The sequence below is a fragment of the Scyliorhinus torazame genome, chromosome 2, assembly GCF_047496885.1.
Source record: "Scyliorhinus torazame isolate Kashiwa2021f chromosome 2, sScyTor2.1, whole genome shotgun sequence".
NCBI classification, from domain to species: domain Eukaryota; kingdom Metazoa; phylum Chordata; class Chondrichthyes; order Carcharhiniformes; family Scyliorhinidae; genus Scyliorhinus; species Scyliorhinus torazame.
Genome location: NC_092708.1, coordinates 132,180,586 through 132,197,397, shown reverse-complemented (window position 1 = coordinate 132,197,397; position 16,812 = coordinate 132,180,586). Strand labels below are relative to the sequence as shown.

The following is a 16,812-nucleotide window of genomic DNA, read 5'->3' as shown; positions in this document are numbered from 1 at the left end:
AATAGTTACACCCGGGCAGCCAACCATGCCTGAGGCTACTATGATAACAAAAGAGACAATGACTGTCACTTGGAAGAGGCCCACTGTTGATGGCGGCAGTGAAATCAGTGGATATATTTTGGAAAGACGTGAGAAAAAGAGTTTGCGATGGTTTAAGGTCCGTAAGGAATCTATCCGTGACACCAGGCAAAAGGTTTCTGGTCTTGCAGAAGGAAATGAATATCAGTACCGTGTGTGTGCTCTTAATGCAGCAGGAGCAGGCCCATTCTCCGATACTTCTGAATTCTATAAAGCTGCTGATCCAATTGGTATGTAACAGTAATATGAAACATGTTGACATTTTGTAAATATTAATTATTTGGCAACAATGCTTTATATGTTCATATATTAAAATATTCATATTATTTTGCAGACCAACCCAGTCAACCAACAAAACTGAAAATTGTGGACAGTACTAAATCTTCCATCACTCTTGGCTGGACTAAACCTGTCTACGATGGAGGAAGCACAATTACAAGCTATCTAGTGGAAATGAGGGAAGCTGAAGAAGAGCACTGGACTGTAGTTACTACTAAGGATGAAGTCAGAACCACAGAATATGTTGTATCCCACTTAAAACATGGTGTAAACTACTACTTCCGTGTCAGTGCTGTCAACATTGCTGGACATGGAGAACCAATTGAAATGGTAGAACCTGTACAAGCTAAAGATATACTTGGTAAGTCTAGGATATTTAGAATGCATTGAAAAAATATATGTGCACACAGTACATACATGAAGGATATTTCCTAATATATGTACATATGACCATTTATTTTCTGCAGAAGAGCCAGAGATTGATCTTGATGTTGCACTCAGAACTTCTATAACAGCCAAGATTGGTGAAGATGTACAAATTATGATACCTTTCAAAGGACGTCCTATTCCAAATATCATCTGGAGAAAGGGTGATAAAAATATAAACGCTGATGAAAGATATGTCATCCATAATACGGAGTCGTCTACAGTTCTCACTATTCCTGAGGTCAACCGTGAAGATTCCAGCAAGTATATTTTGACAATTGAAAATGGTGTTGGAGAACCCAAATCAGCATTTATAAATGTAAAAGTCCTTGCTTCTCCAGGACCATGTCAGAATTTACATCTTAAGCATGTAACCAGAAGCACTGTCACATTAGTTTGGGAGCCACCTTTTATTAATGGTGGTGCTGCAATTACCAATTATGTCATTGAAAAGAGGGATGCAACAAAGAGAGCCTGGTCAAGTGTCACAACTAAATGTTCCGGCACAACATTTAAGATTACCAACTTGTCGGAAAAGAGCGCATTCTTTTTCCGAGTACTAGCAGAAAATGAAAATGGATTGGGCGAACCATGTGAGACTTCGGAAGCAGTGAAAGCCACTGAAGTACCAGGACCAATCAAAGACCTTGTAATGAAAGACTCAACCAAGTCTTCTGTTGTGTTAGAATGGAATAAACCTGACTATGATGGAGGTAGTATAATTACAGAATATGTAATTGAAAAGAAATTAAAAGAAGAACAGGAATGGTCACAGGCCGGAACTTGCAAGGCCTGTATATTTGAAATTACCAAATTAAAGGAGTTAACAGTAATGGAATTCCGGGTGTTCGCTAAAAATGAAAAGGGATTAAGTGATGGTGTTATTAGTGAGCATATCACTGTCAAAGATTATGTCATTACACCTGAAGCAGACTTAACTGACATATCAGAAGGACAGATTATTGTAAGAATTGGGCACAATGTACACGTTGAACTGCCATACAAGGGTAAACCCCGACCAAGTATCAAGTGGCAAAAAGACAATCTTCCATTAAAAGAAAGTGAACAAATCCGGTACAAGAAAACAGAAAACAAAGCCATGTTAAGTATTAAGAACGTTAAGAAAGAACATGGTGGGAAATACACCTTAATTCTTGATAATGCAATTTCCAGAAAGTCATACAACTTTACTTTAATTACATTGGGTCCTCCATCAAAGCCTAAAGGACCAATTAAATTTGATGAAATCAAATCTGAAAGTATCATAATATCATGGGATGCTCCTGACGATGATGGAGGAAGTGAGATTACATCCTACAGTGTTGAAAAACGTGAAACTTCACAAACCAATTGGAAACTGGTCTGTTCTAGCGTGGCCAGGAAAACCTTAAAGGTCACTAAGCTGGTTCAAGATTCAGAGTATCAATTTAGAATTTGTGCTGAAAATAGATATGGTGTAAGTCACCCACTTACTTCAATGGCTGTTGTGGCAAAACATCAATTCAGGCCTCCTGGACCACCTGGAAAACCTGTTGTATACAATGTTACTTGCGATGGTATGACAATATCATGGGATGCACCAGTATATGATGGAGGTTCAGAAGTCACCGGTTATCATGTTGAGAAGAAAGAACGAAACAGCATCTTATGGCAAAAAGTAAATATATTGTCAATTTCTGGCAGAGAATACAGAATTTCAGGACTTCTGGAGGGCCTGGACTACCAGTTCCGAGTTTATTCTGAAAACAGTGTTGGATTGAGCCCCGTTAGTGAGACAAGCAAATTCACTTTGGCTGTCTCACCAGTTGGTAAGTAATTTATTCTGGAAAATTATAATACTGATGTCATCTTTGTAACTTCTATTTGCATCAGAGCATAAAAGGTAACATTGACTGTTTGTATACTTCCATCAGATCCACCTGGTATGCCAGATTATATTGATGTGACAAGAGAAACTGTAACACTTAAGTGGAATCCACCACAACGTGATGGTGGAAGTAAGATTGTAGCTTATAGTGTTGAAAAGCGACAAGGAGGTGGACGTTGGCTGCGGTGCAACTTTATTGATATTACTGAATGCCAATATACAGCATCAGGTCTTAGCCCTGGTGATCGTTATGAATTCCGCATAATTGCTAGGAATGCAGTTGGAACAGTCAGTCCACCTTCTCAATCGTCAGGACACATCATGACAAGAGATGAAAGCAGTAAGTACTAAAAAAGCTAACTATGTTATACATAGATACATACATAGAGCATAGAGCAGGAGGAGGCCTTATGGCCCTTCGAGCCTGCTCCGCCATTTATCATGATCATGGCTGAACATCCAACTCAATAGCCTAGTCCTTTCTCCCTATAACCGTTGAACCCATTCGCCCCAAGTGCTATATCTATCCCCTCTTGAATATATTCAATGTTTTAGCATTAATTACTTCCTGTGATAATGAATTCCACAGGCTCACCACTCTTTGGGTGAAGAAATGTCTCCTCATTTCTGTACGAAATGGTTTACCCTGAATCCTCAGACTGTGACCCCTGGTACTGAACGCACCCACCATCGGGAACATCTACCTTGTCTAGTCCTGTTAGAATTTTATAAGTCTCTATGAGACCCCCCTCATTCTTCTGAACTCCAGCGAGAACAATCCTAACCTAGTCAATCTCTCCTCATATGGCAGTCCTGCCATCCCTGGAATCAGTCTGGTAAACCTTTGCTGCACTCCCTCAAGAGCAAGAACATCCTCAGAAAAAGAGACCAAAACTGCACACAATATTCAAGGTGTGGCCTCACCAAGGCCCTGTATAATTGCAACAACACATCACTGCTCCTGTACTCAAAACCTCTCAGTTAGCACAGGGCTAAATCGCTGGCTTTGAAAGCAGACCAAGGCAGGCCAGCAGCATGGTTCAATTCCCGTAACTGCTTCCCCGAACAGGCGCCGGAATGTGGCGACTAGGGGCTTTTCACAGTAACTTCATTTGAAGCCTACTTGTGACAATAAGCGATTTACATTTACATTTACAATGAAGGCCAACATACCATTACCCTTCTTTACCGCCTGCTGCACCTGCATGCTTACCTTCAGCGACTGGTGCACAAGTCCCGCTGCACACTCTCCTCTCCCAATTTACAACCGTTCAGGTAGTAATCTACCTTTCTGTTCCAAAGTGAATAACCTCACACTTATCCAAATTATACTGCATCTGCCATTGATTTGCCCACTCACCCAACCTGATCATGCTGTAGGATCTCTGCACCAATTAAAAAAAATATATATTTTATTGATGCATTTGTAATTTTCACAATTTAACATATTGACATTTCTAAAACAACCATGCGGTTCGACGCACAAAATACCCCCTAAAATAACAACAAAGGATCTCTGCATTCACGTCACAGTTCACCCTCCCACCCAACTTGGTATCATCTGCAAACATTGAGATGTTACATTTTGTTCCCTCATCCAAATCATTGATATATATTGTGAATAGCTGGGGTCCCAGCACCGATCCCTGTGATACTCCACTAGTGATTGCCTGCCAATTTGAAAAGGACTCATTAATTCCTACTCTTTGTTTCCTCTCTGCCAACCTGTTTTCCATTCACCTAAATACACCTCCCATCCCATGCGTTTTAATCTTGCACAATAATCTCTTATGCGGGACTTTGTCAAATGCCTTCTGAAATTCCAAATATACCACATCAACAGGCTCTCCCTTGTTAACTGTACCAGTTACATCTTCAAAGAATTCCAACAGATTTGTCAAGCATGATTTCCCCTTCATAAATCCACGCTGACTCTGACTGATCCTGCCACTGCTTTCTAAATGTTCTGCTATATGGTCCTTGATAATGGATTCAAGAATTTTCCCCACTACCGATGTTAGGCTTACTGGTCTATAATTCCCTGTTTTCTATCTGCCTTCCTTTTTGAATATTAGAGTGACATTAGCTACCCTCCAATCTGCAGGGACTGTTCCAGAGTCTATAGAATCCCGGAAGATGACCACCAATGCATCCACTATTTTCAGAGCCACCTCCTTAAGCACTCTGCGATGCAGATTATCAAGCCCTGGGGATTTATCCGCCTTCAATCCCATCAATTTTCCCAGCACCATTTCTCTACTGATATTGATCTTCCTCAGTAGTTCCCTCTCACTGAACCTTTCATTCTCCAAAATTGCTGGTATCTGATTTGTGTCCTCTTTTGCGAATATAGAACCAAAGTATGTATTCAATTGCTCAGCCATTTCTTTGTCCCTTATTATACATTCCCCTGTTTCTGTCTGTAGGGGGCTTACATTTGTCTTTACCAACCTCTTTCTCTTCACCTATCGATAGAAACTCTTAGTGTCAGTCTTTATGTTCCCTGCAAACTTACATTTGTACTGTATTTTCCCCTTCTTAATCAATCTCTTGGTCCTTCTTTGCTGAATTCTAAATTGTTCCCAATCCTCAGACTTATTATTTTTCTTGGTCAATCTGTATGTTTCTTCCTTGGATCGGATACTATTTCTAATTTCCTTTGTAAGCCATGAATTGGCCGCCTTACCCATTTTGCTTTTGTGCCAGACAGGAATGAACAGTTGCTGCAGATCCCCCCATGCGTACCTTGAATGTTTGCCATTGCCTATCCACTGTCATCCATTTAAGTAACTCTCCCCAATCTATCAAGGCCAACTCATACCTCATACCTTCATAGTTTCCTTTATTAAGATTCAGCACCCTAGTCTCTGAATCAACTACTTCACTCTCCATCTTGATAAAAAAATTCTAAATATCTTCGCAGTTTCCTTCATTAAGATTTAGCACCCTAGTCTCCGAATCAACTACTTCAGTCTCCACCTTGATAAAAAATTCTAAATATCTTCATAGTTTCCTTTATTAAGATTCAGTGCCCTAGTCTCTGAATCAACTACTTCAGTCTCCACCTTGATAAAAAATTCTACCATGTTATGGTCGCTCATCCCCAAGGGGTCTTGCACAGCCAGATGGGCAGTGATTCCCTTCTCATTACACAGTACCCAGTCTAAGATGGCCTGCTCTCTAGTTGGTTCCTCCATATATTGATCAAGAAAACCATGCCATATACACTCCAGGATTACCTCCTCTACGGCATTGTGGCTAATTTGATTTGCCCAATCTCTGTGCAGATTCAAATCACCCATGATCACCGATATTCCCTTAGTACATGCATCTCTAATTCGTGTTTAATGCCATTCCCAACATCACCACTGCAGTTTGGGGGTCTATATATGACACCCACTAGTGTTTTTTGCCCCTTGGTATTTCTCAACTCTACCCGTACTGACTCGACATTGTCAGAGCTAATACATTTTCTCACTATTGTGTTAATTTCCTCTTTAACCAGCAGTGCCACGCCACCACCTTTTCTTTTATGCCTGTCCTTCCAAAATACTGAACCCTGGGACATTAATTCCCATTCCTGGTCACCCTGCAGCCATGTCTCCGTAATCTCAATTATATCATACCATTTATATCTATCTGCGTGATTCATCCACTTTATTGCCAATGCTCCGTGCATTAAGGCACAGAGCCGTTAAGTTTGTCTTTTTCACATTGTTTGTCTTTCTCCCAATATTTTTCTCTTTTGCCCTGTATGAATTTTGCTCTTGGTTTCTCCGCCTATCACTTTTCTTATTCCCTTTTCTACCTTTTGTTTTTGTCCTTGCTCCCTCTTTCTCTGACTCCTTACATAGATTCCCCTCCCCCTGACATATTAGTTTAAACATCCCCAACAGTGCTCGCAAACAACCGCCCTGGGTCATTGGTTATATATGGCATTGTAAGTAATTGTGATGTCTTTGAAGTTTTAACTTAGTAATTAATCAACACATTCTCTTATAGTTCCACCATCAATCGAATTTGGTGCTGAAAACTTCGAAGGTGTAACTGTAAAAGCTGGTGACAGTATTCGGCTCAAGGCCCATATTAAAGGCCGTCCCCTGCCACAGGTGACCTGGTATAAAGATGGAAAAGAAATTGACAAGAAATTGATGATTGATATCACAAATGTTATTGGATCTAGTTCTGCCTTTGTTAGAGACAGCAATCGAGATCATCGCGGTATATACACTGTGGAAGCCAAGAATGCTTCAGGCACCAAGACAGCTGATATTCATATCAGAGTGCAAGGTATTTAGAGGAAATTGGCAACTTACCAACCCACTTGAAATTTTCAATTGTTTGTTTACTATTCTTAGTAGTATGATTATTTTGGTTCTTGTTAGAACACTTACATGTCCCTAACTCTTTTGATTTTATTTAGATACCCCTGGACCACCAATTGGACCTATTCGATTTAGCAACATTACAGGCGAGAAACTTACATTGTGGTGGATTCCCCCCGACAATGATGGCTGTGCTGTTATTAGTCATTATGTGATTGAGAAACGGGAGACCAGTCGACTTACATGGGCATTGATCAGTGATACATGTGAAGCTTGCTCATACACTGTCACCAAACTGATTAAGGGGAATGAGTACCAGTTCCGTATATCAGCTATCAACAAATTTGGTACTGGCAGACCAATAGATTCAGTGCCAGTTATTGCACAGACACCATACAGTACGTGTGTTTCACAATTTATCATTTATAGTTGTTAAGAGTTTGCCCCACATTTTTGTCAAACTTTTACTAGTTCTAACTTGTCAAACAAGTCCTAATTAGATAACTTTTTTTGTTTCATAGCTGTACCTGATGAACCTGGTATTCCAGAATCAACCAATGTTTCAGGAGAATCTGTCACACTTACTTGGTCAAGGCCAATATCAGATGGAGGAAATGAAATTAACCATTACATCCTTGAACGGCGTGAGAAGAAGAGTATGCGATGGGTCAAGGTTTCTAGCAAAAGATCCATTACTGAAACCAGATTCAAAGTAGCTAATCTCACAGAAGGGAATGAATATGAATTCCGTGTCATGGCTGAAAATAATGCTGGAGTCGGTCCCCCAAGTGGTATTTCCAGACTTATTAAATGTCGAGAACCAGTTAACCCACCAGGTGCTCCTACGGTTGTCAGAGTCACAGACACAACAAAGATATCCGTAAGTTTGGAATGGACACGGCCTGTCTTTGATGGCGGCATGGAAATTATTGGTTATATCATCGAAATGTGCAAGGTTGGCCTTGAAGATTGGCGTAAGGTCAACATAGAAGCATGTGTCAATACTAAATACACAGTTACTGACTTAGAACCTGGTGAAGAATATAAATTCCGTGTCTGTGCTGTTAATGGTGCAGGAAAAGGAGATAGCTGTGAACTTTCTGCTCCAGTCCAAGCTACAGATAGGTTAACTTCACCTGAAATTGATATTGATGCCAGTTTCAAACAAATACATATCGTTAAAGCTGGTAGCACAATTCAGCTACATGTTGCCTTCCAAGGCAGACCAGTTCCTATTGCCACTTGGAAAAAAGTAGATTCTTCAATTGGGCTGCATGTTCATATTAATACAACAGACATGAGCAGCGTATTAATAGTGGAGAACTGCAATAGGTATGATGCTGGAAAATATACTCTTACTCTGGAAAACAACAGCGGCAGCAAATCTATTACATTCACTGTTAAGGTACAGGACACTCCTGGTCCACCAGGACCAATTACCTTCAAAGATGTTACGAGAGGGTCTATTACATTAATGTGGGATGCTCCCATTCATGATGGAGGTTCTCGAGTTCATCATTATGTTGTGGAGAAGCGTGAAGCTAGCAGGCGTAGCTGGCAAGAAATCAATGCAAAGTGCACTCGGCAAATCTTCAGAGCACAAGAACTTTCAGAAGGAGTGCCATACTTCTTCCGTGTGATGGCAGAAAATGAATTTGGTCTTGGTGAACCATGCGAAATAACAGAGCCTATAGTAGCAACTGAGGAGCCAGCGCCACCTAAAAGATTAGATATTGTTGACACAGGCAAAACCTCTGCTGTTTTGGCTTGGTTGAAACCAGAGCACGATGGTGGCAGTCATATTACTGGTTATCTAGTGGAGATGAAGCACAAAGGTTCAGATCGCTGGGTTGAAGATGGTCAAACCAAAAGCCTTACTCTTACAGTTGATGGGCTTGTTGAAAACTCAGAGTATGAGTTCCGTGTCAGAGCGAAGAATGATGCTGGCTACAGTGAACCAAGGGAGGCATTTTCATCTGTTATTATTAAAGAACCACAGATAGAGCCTAAAGCAGATCTATCTGGAATCACCAATCAAATGATCACCTGCAAAGCAGGAAGTGCCTTTACTATAGATGTGCCTATTAGTGGACGTCCAGCCCCTAGGGTAATGTGGAAACTTGAGGAGATGAGACTTAAGGAAACTGAGAGAGTTCGTATCAAAACCACAAAAGAAAGAACCACACTGAGTGTGAAGGACACAATGAGAGGGGACTCTGGCAAATATTATTTAACACTTGAAAACACAGCAGGAGTCAAGACCTTTACAGTAACTGTTAATGTTATTGGTCGACCGGGCCCAGTTACTGGTCCTGTAGACATCTCATCTGTTTCAGCAGAGTCATGTGTATTGTCATGGATGGAGCCCGATGATGATGGTGGCACTGAAATTACCAACTACATTGTAGAAAAGCGGGAATCTGGTACTACTGCCTGGCAGCTCATCAATTCCAGTGTAAAACGTACTCAGATTAAAGTTACTCACTTGACAAAGTATATGGAATACAGCTTCCGAGTCTGTTCAGAGAACAGATTTGGTGTCAGCAAACCATTGGAATCAGCATCTGTGGTTGCTGAACATCCATTTGGTAAGTGAGAAAAGCAATCTATTATTTTATAATGCTTATGTCCGAACATACACATAAAGAATGAGATCTGAAAAAAACATGCTAATTTAGTTTTTTTGTTTATAATGTAGTTCCACCAAGCTCACCAACCAGGCCAGAAGTATATTTTGTATCTGCCACTGCTATGTCTATTCGATGGGAAGAGCCATATCATGATGGTGGCAGCAAAGTTACAGGGTATTGGATTGAAAAGAAAGAACGTAACAGCATTCTCTGGGTGAAAGAAAACAAAATACCATGTATTGATTGCCATTACAAAATATCTACTCTAGTGGAAGGCTTGGAATATCAGTTTAGAGTTTATGCAATGAATACTGCTGGCTTGAGTAAAGCAAGTGAAGCTTCTAGGCTAGTAATGGCTCAGAATCCTGTTGGTAAGTACATATATAAGTGTAAGAAAAAAGGTTAAATCTTTTTGAAATTATACTTTTCGATAGTTGCAAATTGTTACAAATTGAAATTGAAGTTTACTTTTGCTTGGATTTATAAAGATCCTCCAGGTCAACCAGAAGTAACAGATGTTGATAGGTCTTCAGTTTCAATAAAATGGACTGTACCAATGTATGATGGTGGAAGTAAGATTGTTGGATACATTGTGGAACGTAAACCTTATAATGAAACTGGAGATGGTCGCTGGCTAAAGTGCAACTACACCTCCATCTCGGATACCTTCTACACCATTGCAGGACTTAGTGACTCAGAAGTCTATGAATTCCGTGTTTTAGCCAAGAATGCAAGTGGAGTAATTAGTATACCATCAGAATCTACAGGACCTGTCACTTGTAAAGATGAATATGGTATGCCAAAATTAGAAATACATCATAGACTTATAATAATTTAAATTTACTTATGAAACAAAAATCCCTTTTAATGGATACTTACATTTCATTTGTATTTATAGTACCACCCAAGGCTGAACTAGACAGCAGGCTACTTGGAGACCTGATTACTATAAGGGCTGGATCAGACCTGGTACTTGATGCTTTTATTGGTGGAAAACCTGACCCTAAAGTCTATTGGTCGAAGGGAGACAAAGAACTGGAGCTTTGTGAAAAGATCTCTCTGCAGTATACTAACAAGCGTGCTGTTGCCATTATCAAGTTCTGTGACAGAAATGACACTGGAAGATATACTCTAACCGTGAAAAATCCAAGTGGAACTAAGACTGTATCTGTAAATGTTAAAGTGTTGGGTAAGCTTCCTGTTACAAATTACAATAAATACTTTTTGAAATGTACTTCCAATAAAAAGTTATTTTCAGTTTATCTTGTGTTTTAACATTATGCTTCAAATTCTGTTTAGATTCACCCGGACCATGTGATGGTCCACTTACCATCAGCAGATTAACAGAAGAGAAATGCACTTTGTCATGGAATATGCCAAAGGAAGATGGCGGAGCAGAGATTACACATTATATTGTGGAGAGGCGTGAGACTAGCAGACTTAACTGGGTAATCGTTGAAGCTGAGTGCGGGACTCTTTCCACTGTTGTTACAAGACTTATAAAGAACAATGAATACATTTTTAGAGTAAGAGCCGTTAACAAGTATGGACCTGGTGCGCCACAGGAGTCTGAACCAGCCATAGCGAGAAACTCATTCAGTGAGTAATATGTGCTAAAATTCTTTTGTATTTGCCAGGTATTATTATTCATTTTAGTAATGCAATAACAAAGATAATTCTAAAATCTAATGTACTTCAATTTGTTGTAAACAGCAATTCCATCACCACCTGGTGAACCCGAGGTCGTTGCAATTGGAAAAGAGCACATCATCATCCAGTGGTTGAAACCAGAAACCGATGGTGGAGCTGAAATTAGTAACTATCTTGTGGACAAACGTGAAAAACGAAGTGTGCGCTGGACTCGAGTCAACAAAGACTTTACTATATATGATACCAGACTCAAAATTACCAATCTAATGGAGAGTTGTGAGTACCAGTTCCGCGTTACTGCAGTAAATGCAGCTGGTAGCAGTGAGCCCAGTGAATCATCAAGTTATATCCTATGCAAAGAACCAACATGTAAGCATCAGATTTTTAATTAGTATTTTTAAAATTCTGATAATTGAGAATCTATACAAATATTTACGAGCTTTATCTATTTAAATTAAATGACAGATACACCCGCAGCACCTTCAGCACCGAGAGTTGTGGATACAACCAAACACAGCATTAGCCTAGCATGGACAAAATCCATGTATGATGGTGGTTCTGATATTATTGGCTATGTTCTTGAAATGAAAGAGGAAGGCATGGAACAGTGGTACAGAGCACATACTCAAGCCAACTTAAGAAATACCGAATATACCATTACAAGTCTTACAATTAACAAGAAGTACTATTTCAGAGTTGCTTCTGTCAATATTAATGGAATGAGTGAATTCAGTGAGTCATCTGCTGAAATTGAAACAGTAGAAAGAATAGGTAAGTAGCATTACACAGCCAATTCATATAGTTCTGCAATTCTTTACACCTTTTGTGATAGGATATCTAATGTTGGAATAAAATGTGCATATCAGGTACTAAAAATATATTAACATTGAATTATAAATAAAACGCAACTTAATCATTATAATCCTGAGAAATTTAATTAGTAATATATTCATTGTTCATAACTTGCTGAAGATTTCATCATTGGAAGAACTTGTTTTTTTTAATCTCTTTTACACTTGTGCATTTTATTTTTCTAGAAATGCCTGACCTCGAGCTTGCAGATGATCTCAAAAAGATTGTAACTATTCGAGCTGGTGTCTCACTCCGCTTAATGGTCTCAGTGGCAGGTAGACCTGCTCCAATGATAACCTGGAGTAAAGCTGATGTTGATCTTCGCCATCGTGGTATTATTGATACGACAGATTCTTACACGCTGCTGGTAGTTGACAAGGTGAATCGCTATGATGCTGGAAAATACACCATTGAAGCTGAAAATCCCTCGGGCATAAAGTCAGCAACTGTAGTTGTGAAAGTATACGGTATGTGGAAAAACAATGTTAATCTTTTTGTTCCTGTTGTCACCTTGGACATTTTAAAGTATAAAAACAAATGATTAGGAACTAAAATATTTGTTATATTCTCAGATACACCTGGCCCACCTGGTGCTGTCAATGTGAAAGAAGTCACAAGGGATTCTGTGATTATCACATGGGATATTCCAACAATTGATGGTGGAGCACCGGTCAACAATTATATAATCGAGAGACGTGAAGCTGCTATGAGAGCGTTCAAGACAGTGACAGTTAAATGCAGCAAGACAATTTATAGAATAACTGGACTTACTGAGGGAACAATGTATTATTTCAGAGTCTTGCCCGAGAATATGTATGGCATTGGTGAGCCGTGTGAAACAGCTGATGCAGTCCTTGTCTCAGAAGTTCCAATGGTGCCACAGAAATTGGATGTAGTTGATATGACAAAATCTACAGTCACACTCGCCTGGGAAAAACCACTACATGATGGAGGCTGCAGGCTGACTGGTTATGTTATTGAAGCATGCAAGGCTGGTACAGAAAGGTGGATGAAAGTTGCAACTGTAAAACATACAGTCTTCGAACACACTATAATCTCTCTAAACGAGTCTGAGCAATACCTGTTCAGAGTTAGTGCCCAGAATGAAAAAGGTGTCAGTGAATCAAGAGAAATTGTAACGGCTGTCACTGTACAAGATCAGAGAGGTATGTTAAGGTTCAAAATTAATTTTGATATTAATTTTATTTATTCTTTCATGGAATGTGACATCATTGGCCAGGCCAGCATTTGTTGCCCATCTGATCTGTAATTGCCCTCAAATTGAGTGGCTTGCAAGACCATTTCAAACAGTCAACCACATTGCTGCGGGTCTGGGTCACGTATAGGTCTTTCCAGGTAGGCATGACAGATTTGCTTCCCTAAAGGACATAAGTAAAACAGATGGGTTTTTAAAACAATCAATGATAGTTTCATGATCATCATTACTGAGACCAGCTTTCAATTGTTTTCAGATATATTAATTGAATTCAAATATTTCACCAGCTACCATGATGGAATTTGAATCTCTATTCCCAGATAATTTGCGTGGGCCTCTGTATTACTACAATTCCAGTGATATTTACCACCACTATTATCTCCACTCCACATAGTAGTTAAAAATAACTGCACTTGCACTAATATGAAATCATGCATTATGAACAGAACAATAGTTTACTAAAATTGCCTTATTCTACTTCTTTTCTAACAGTGATACCAAAGATTGATTTGGCAGGCATACCTCAAAAGACCATCACTGTACATGCTGGCAGACCTATTGAACTATCTATCCCAATTAGTGGCCGTCCACCTCCTGCTATTTCATGGTATTTTGATGGAACAAAAATAAAAGAAAACGATCGAACCAAAATAGAAAGACTAGCCAAGGTATCTCAGCTTACCATACGTGAAACCACCATAGATGATACTGGTGATTACATGCTTGAGCTAAAAAATGTTGCTGGATCTGCTACTGAATACATCAAAGTGATCATTCTTGGTAAGTGTTTCTCACAAACTATAACAAAAATACATCTATACCAGTGTACTGTCTATGGAGCTATAATTATTTTTCAACTCTTGAATAACTGTCATGTACACCAGTGTACTGTCTGTGTTGCTTTTAGCATTTTTCAAGTGTTAGATAATTGTACTAATTTATTTTCAGATAAACCAGGACCACCTGCAGGCTCAATTCGCATTGATGAAATTGATGCCACCACTGTCACCATCAGTTGGGATACCCCAGAGAAAGAGGGTGGTGCTGCTATCAGTGGTTACGTGGTGGAGCAGCGTGATGCTCATCGCCCAGGCTGGCTTCCAGTGTCTGAATCTGTTACTAGGAATACATTCAAGTTTACCAGATTAAATGAAGGCACTGAATATGCCTTCCGTGTGGCTGCCACAAACCGCTTTGGTATTGGATCATTTTTACAGTCTAGCATTGTGGAATGCAAGAGTGCCATCAGTAAGTGCCATACTAAAATATTTTACTGGTATTTAAACATATCATGATATTACATTGTAGATTGTTTTGTGTAAAAATCATCCTATGATTGATTGTGGTAATTATAATGGACTACAATTGCAGAAATGATAATGGAATAATGATTAGAGTCAGTAATTAGGCAAATGTTGGGTCATGCTAACTCTCACAAATTTATAAAGCGAGATGCAATTTCAATCTTAAAATATTTCCATTTTGTGATCTTGCAATTTACGATGGGTAATTATCTTGCAGTGGGAACGATCCAATATTCTGATTTAAATTGGATGGTTTTGACTCACTTATCAGATTAGTTATTAGGAAAAAATAAAAGCATTAAAACCATTTCTAATTCCTGGATACTACTGACTCCTCGACCTGAACCCCTACTGCATCCCCCCCCACCGCTGACTACCCTTTGCCCTCCAACCTGCAGCACCCTGGATTAACTGCCCAACTTCTCAACTACCACCTACCCTCCAACTACTTCCCCAACTACCCACCCACATCCCCACCACCCTCCCCACTACCCCAACTGCCCCCCACTCCACACCTCTCCATCTTCTCACTACCCGCACCCTGCGACTACCCCCAATCAGATTGACCCTGAATCCCCCCCAAATACTCCCCAACCCTGCTGTATTATTCTTTGTTCTTTAGGATTTTGGCCAGGTGTGGTATCATGACCGGTACAGGCATGGAGGGCCGAATGGCCTGTTCCAGTGCTGTATTGTTCTTTGTTCTAACCCCTGACCACATAACTGACCACCAAATGCCAACCACCCACCACCACAAGCTTATCTTCTCGCCTAAGTGTGGATCAGACCTACAAACGTACATGGTTTCCATCAACTACTGCTAGAAAAAGCGGGCACCACTTTACTTCTCCTGCCGCTTCTGCTTTGCAAAGACTCCAAGAGCTGCTGTGCTGCATATTTCTCATCAGGCCTGGGTTGGAAGTCTGTACAAGAAATATGCAGCTCCAGACTTGGGTAAGTCAAAAAGCGTGGCAATGGTGATTGCCACTCTATGGAGGCTCTGAGTCAATGTTTCTGTCCACTGTTTCATGCTGTTGCTCTAATGCAGCCAGGGCACAATACTGCCTAAAAGCTCATGGTGGATCTGGAAAATTCCATCTGTGATAAAGCCTGCAGTCACAATGCATCTGTTCTGCTCTTGAAATTCCCTCTCTGGTCTTTTGAAAATTCTTTCAAAATGCTTTCAAAATCTATCTCTTTGGCCAAAGTTTTCATCCAATTCCTTGTTTGCCATTCATTTTCCTGTCGCCACCTGTAAACCAACTTCAGTCTGTTTTTCTACCTTGTAGGTGGTATGGAAATGTAAGTTATTGTTTCTCATCCCAGGTTAAACCAGAAGGAAATGTTTTACATAATTCTTTAGTTTATTGGGAACTGAATACAATCACAGTGAAAGTTCACTAGACTTTCCACCATGTTTATAGCCTCCAACCATGTATGTAATGTAGCCCCATTGAGAAAAGGTTTAAAACCTGCACCAAAATAGCATGAAATTTTGCTCAGTAAGAGCTCCACGTGATGTTGTTTGGAAGATCAAGAAGTTCCCATGTTACTTAAGAACGAGGAGTAGGCCATCTGGCCCATCGAGCCTGCTCTGCCATTCAATAAGATCATGGCTGATCTTTTTGTGGACTCAGCTCCACTTACCCACCCACTCAGTTCTTTCACCGTTCTGTGCTAAACCAATCTCAGCTAGGCCCCCACTATATGGCTTTAGTTGTCTCCCTGTACAGGGTTTTAAAAAATGGGTCAGGGATGATATATCTCAGCTAGAAATGAGTTCTTCCATGCTAATCCTTTGAGAATGCACGAGGATGTTGCAATTGTGCTAACCACTGGGGCGGCACAGTGGTTAGCACTGTTGCTTCACAGCACCAGGGACCCGAGTTCAATTCCCGGCTTGAGTCACTGTCTGTGCTGAGTCTGCACATTCTCCCCGTGACTGCGTGGGTTTCCTCCGGGTGCTCCGGTTTCCACCCATAAGTCCTGAAAGACATGCTTGTTAGGTGAATTGGACATGCTGAATTTCCTTCAGTGAACCCGAAAAGTCACCGGACTGTGGCGACTAGGGGATTTTCACAGTAACTTCATTGCTGTGTTAATGTAAGCCTATTTGTTGATGCACTACAAATTACTACAAAGACGAGAGTAGTGAATAATCAAGGCTTTATTGAGCAAAGATATG

The 16,812-nt window shown here is 40.1% G+C and overlaps 1 protein-coding gene across 1 annotated transcript in view; it reads left to right on the top strand.

Moving 5' to 3' along the window:
- The window catches only part of ttn.2 (titin, tandem duplicate 2), a 415,239-nt gene that overhangs the window by 377,046 nt on the left and 21,381 nt on the right, over nucleotides 1-16,812 (top strand). Inside the window, exons 253-269 of the mRNA XM_072477296.1 lie at nucleotides 6-308; nucleotides 413-718; nucleotides 825-2,591; nucleotides 2,697-2,990; nucleotides 6,653-6,940; nucleotides 7,074-7,373; nucleotides 7,497-9,563; nucleotides 9,674-9,976; nucleotides 10,094-10,399; nucleotides 10,504-10,794; nucleotides 10,905-11,204; nucleotides 11,319-11,624; nucleotides 11,721-12,026; nucleotides 12,293-12,574; nucleotides 12,680-13,273; nucleotides 13,816-14,103; nucleotides 14,272-14,571. Coding sequence (XP_072333397.1) covers nucleotides 6-308; nucleotides 413-718; nucleotides 825-2,591; nucleotides 2,697-2,990; nucleotides 6,653-6,940; nucleotides 7,074-7,373; nucleotides 7,497-9,563; nucleotides 9,674-9,976; nucleotides 10,094-10,399; nucleotides 10,504-10,794; nucleotides 10,905-11,204; nucleotides 11,319-11,624; nucleotides 11,721-12,026; nucleotides 12,293-12,574; nucleotides 12,680-13,273; nucleotides 13,816-14,103; nucleotides 14,272-14,571 — 8,601 coding nt within the window. The remainder of the gene's footprint in view (nucleotides 1-5; nucleotides 309-412; nucleotides 719-824; nucleotides 2,592-2,696; nucleotides 2,991-6,652; nucleotides 6,941-7,073; nucleotides 7,374-7,496; nucleotides 9,564-9,673; nucleotides 9,977-10,093; nucleotides 10,400-10,503; nucleotides 10,795-10,904; nucleotides 11,205-11,318; nucleotides 11,625-11,720; nucleotides 12,027-12,292; nucleotides 12,575-12,679; nucleotides 13,274-13,815; nucleotides 14,104-14,271; nucleotides 14,572-16,812) is intronic.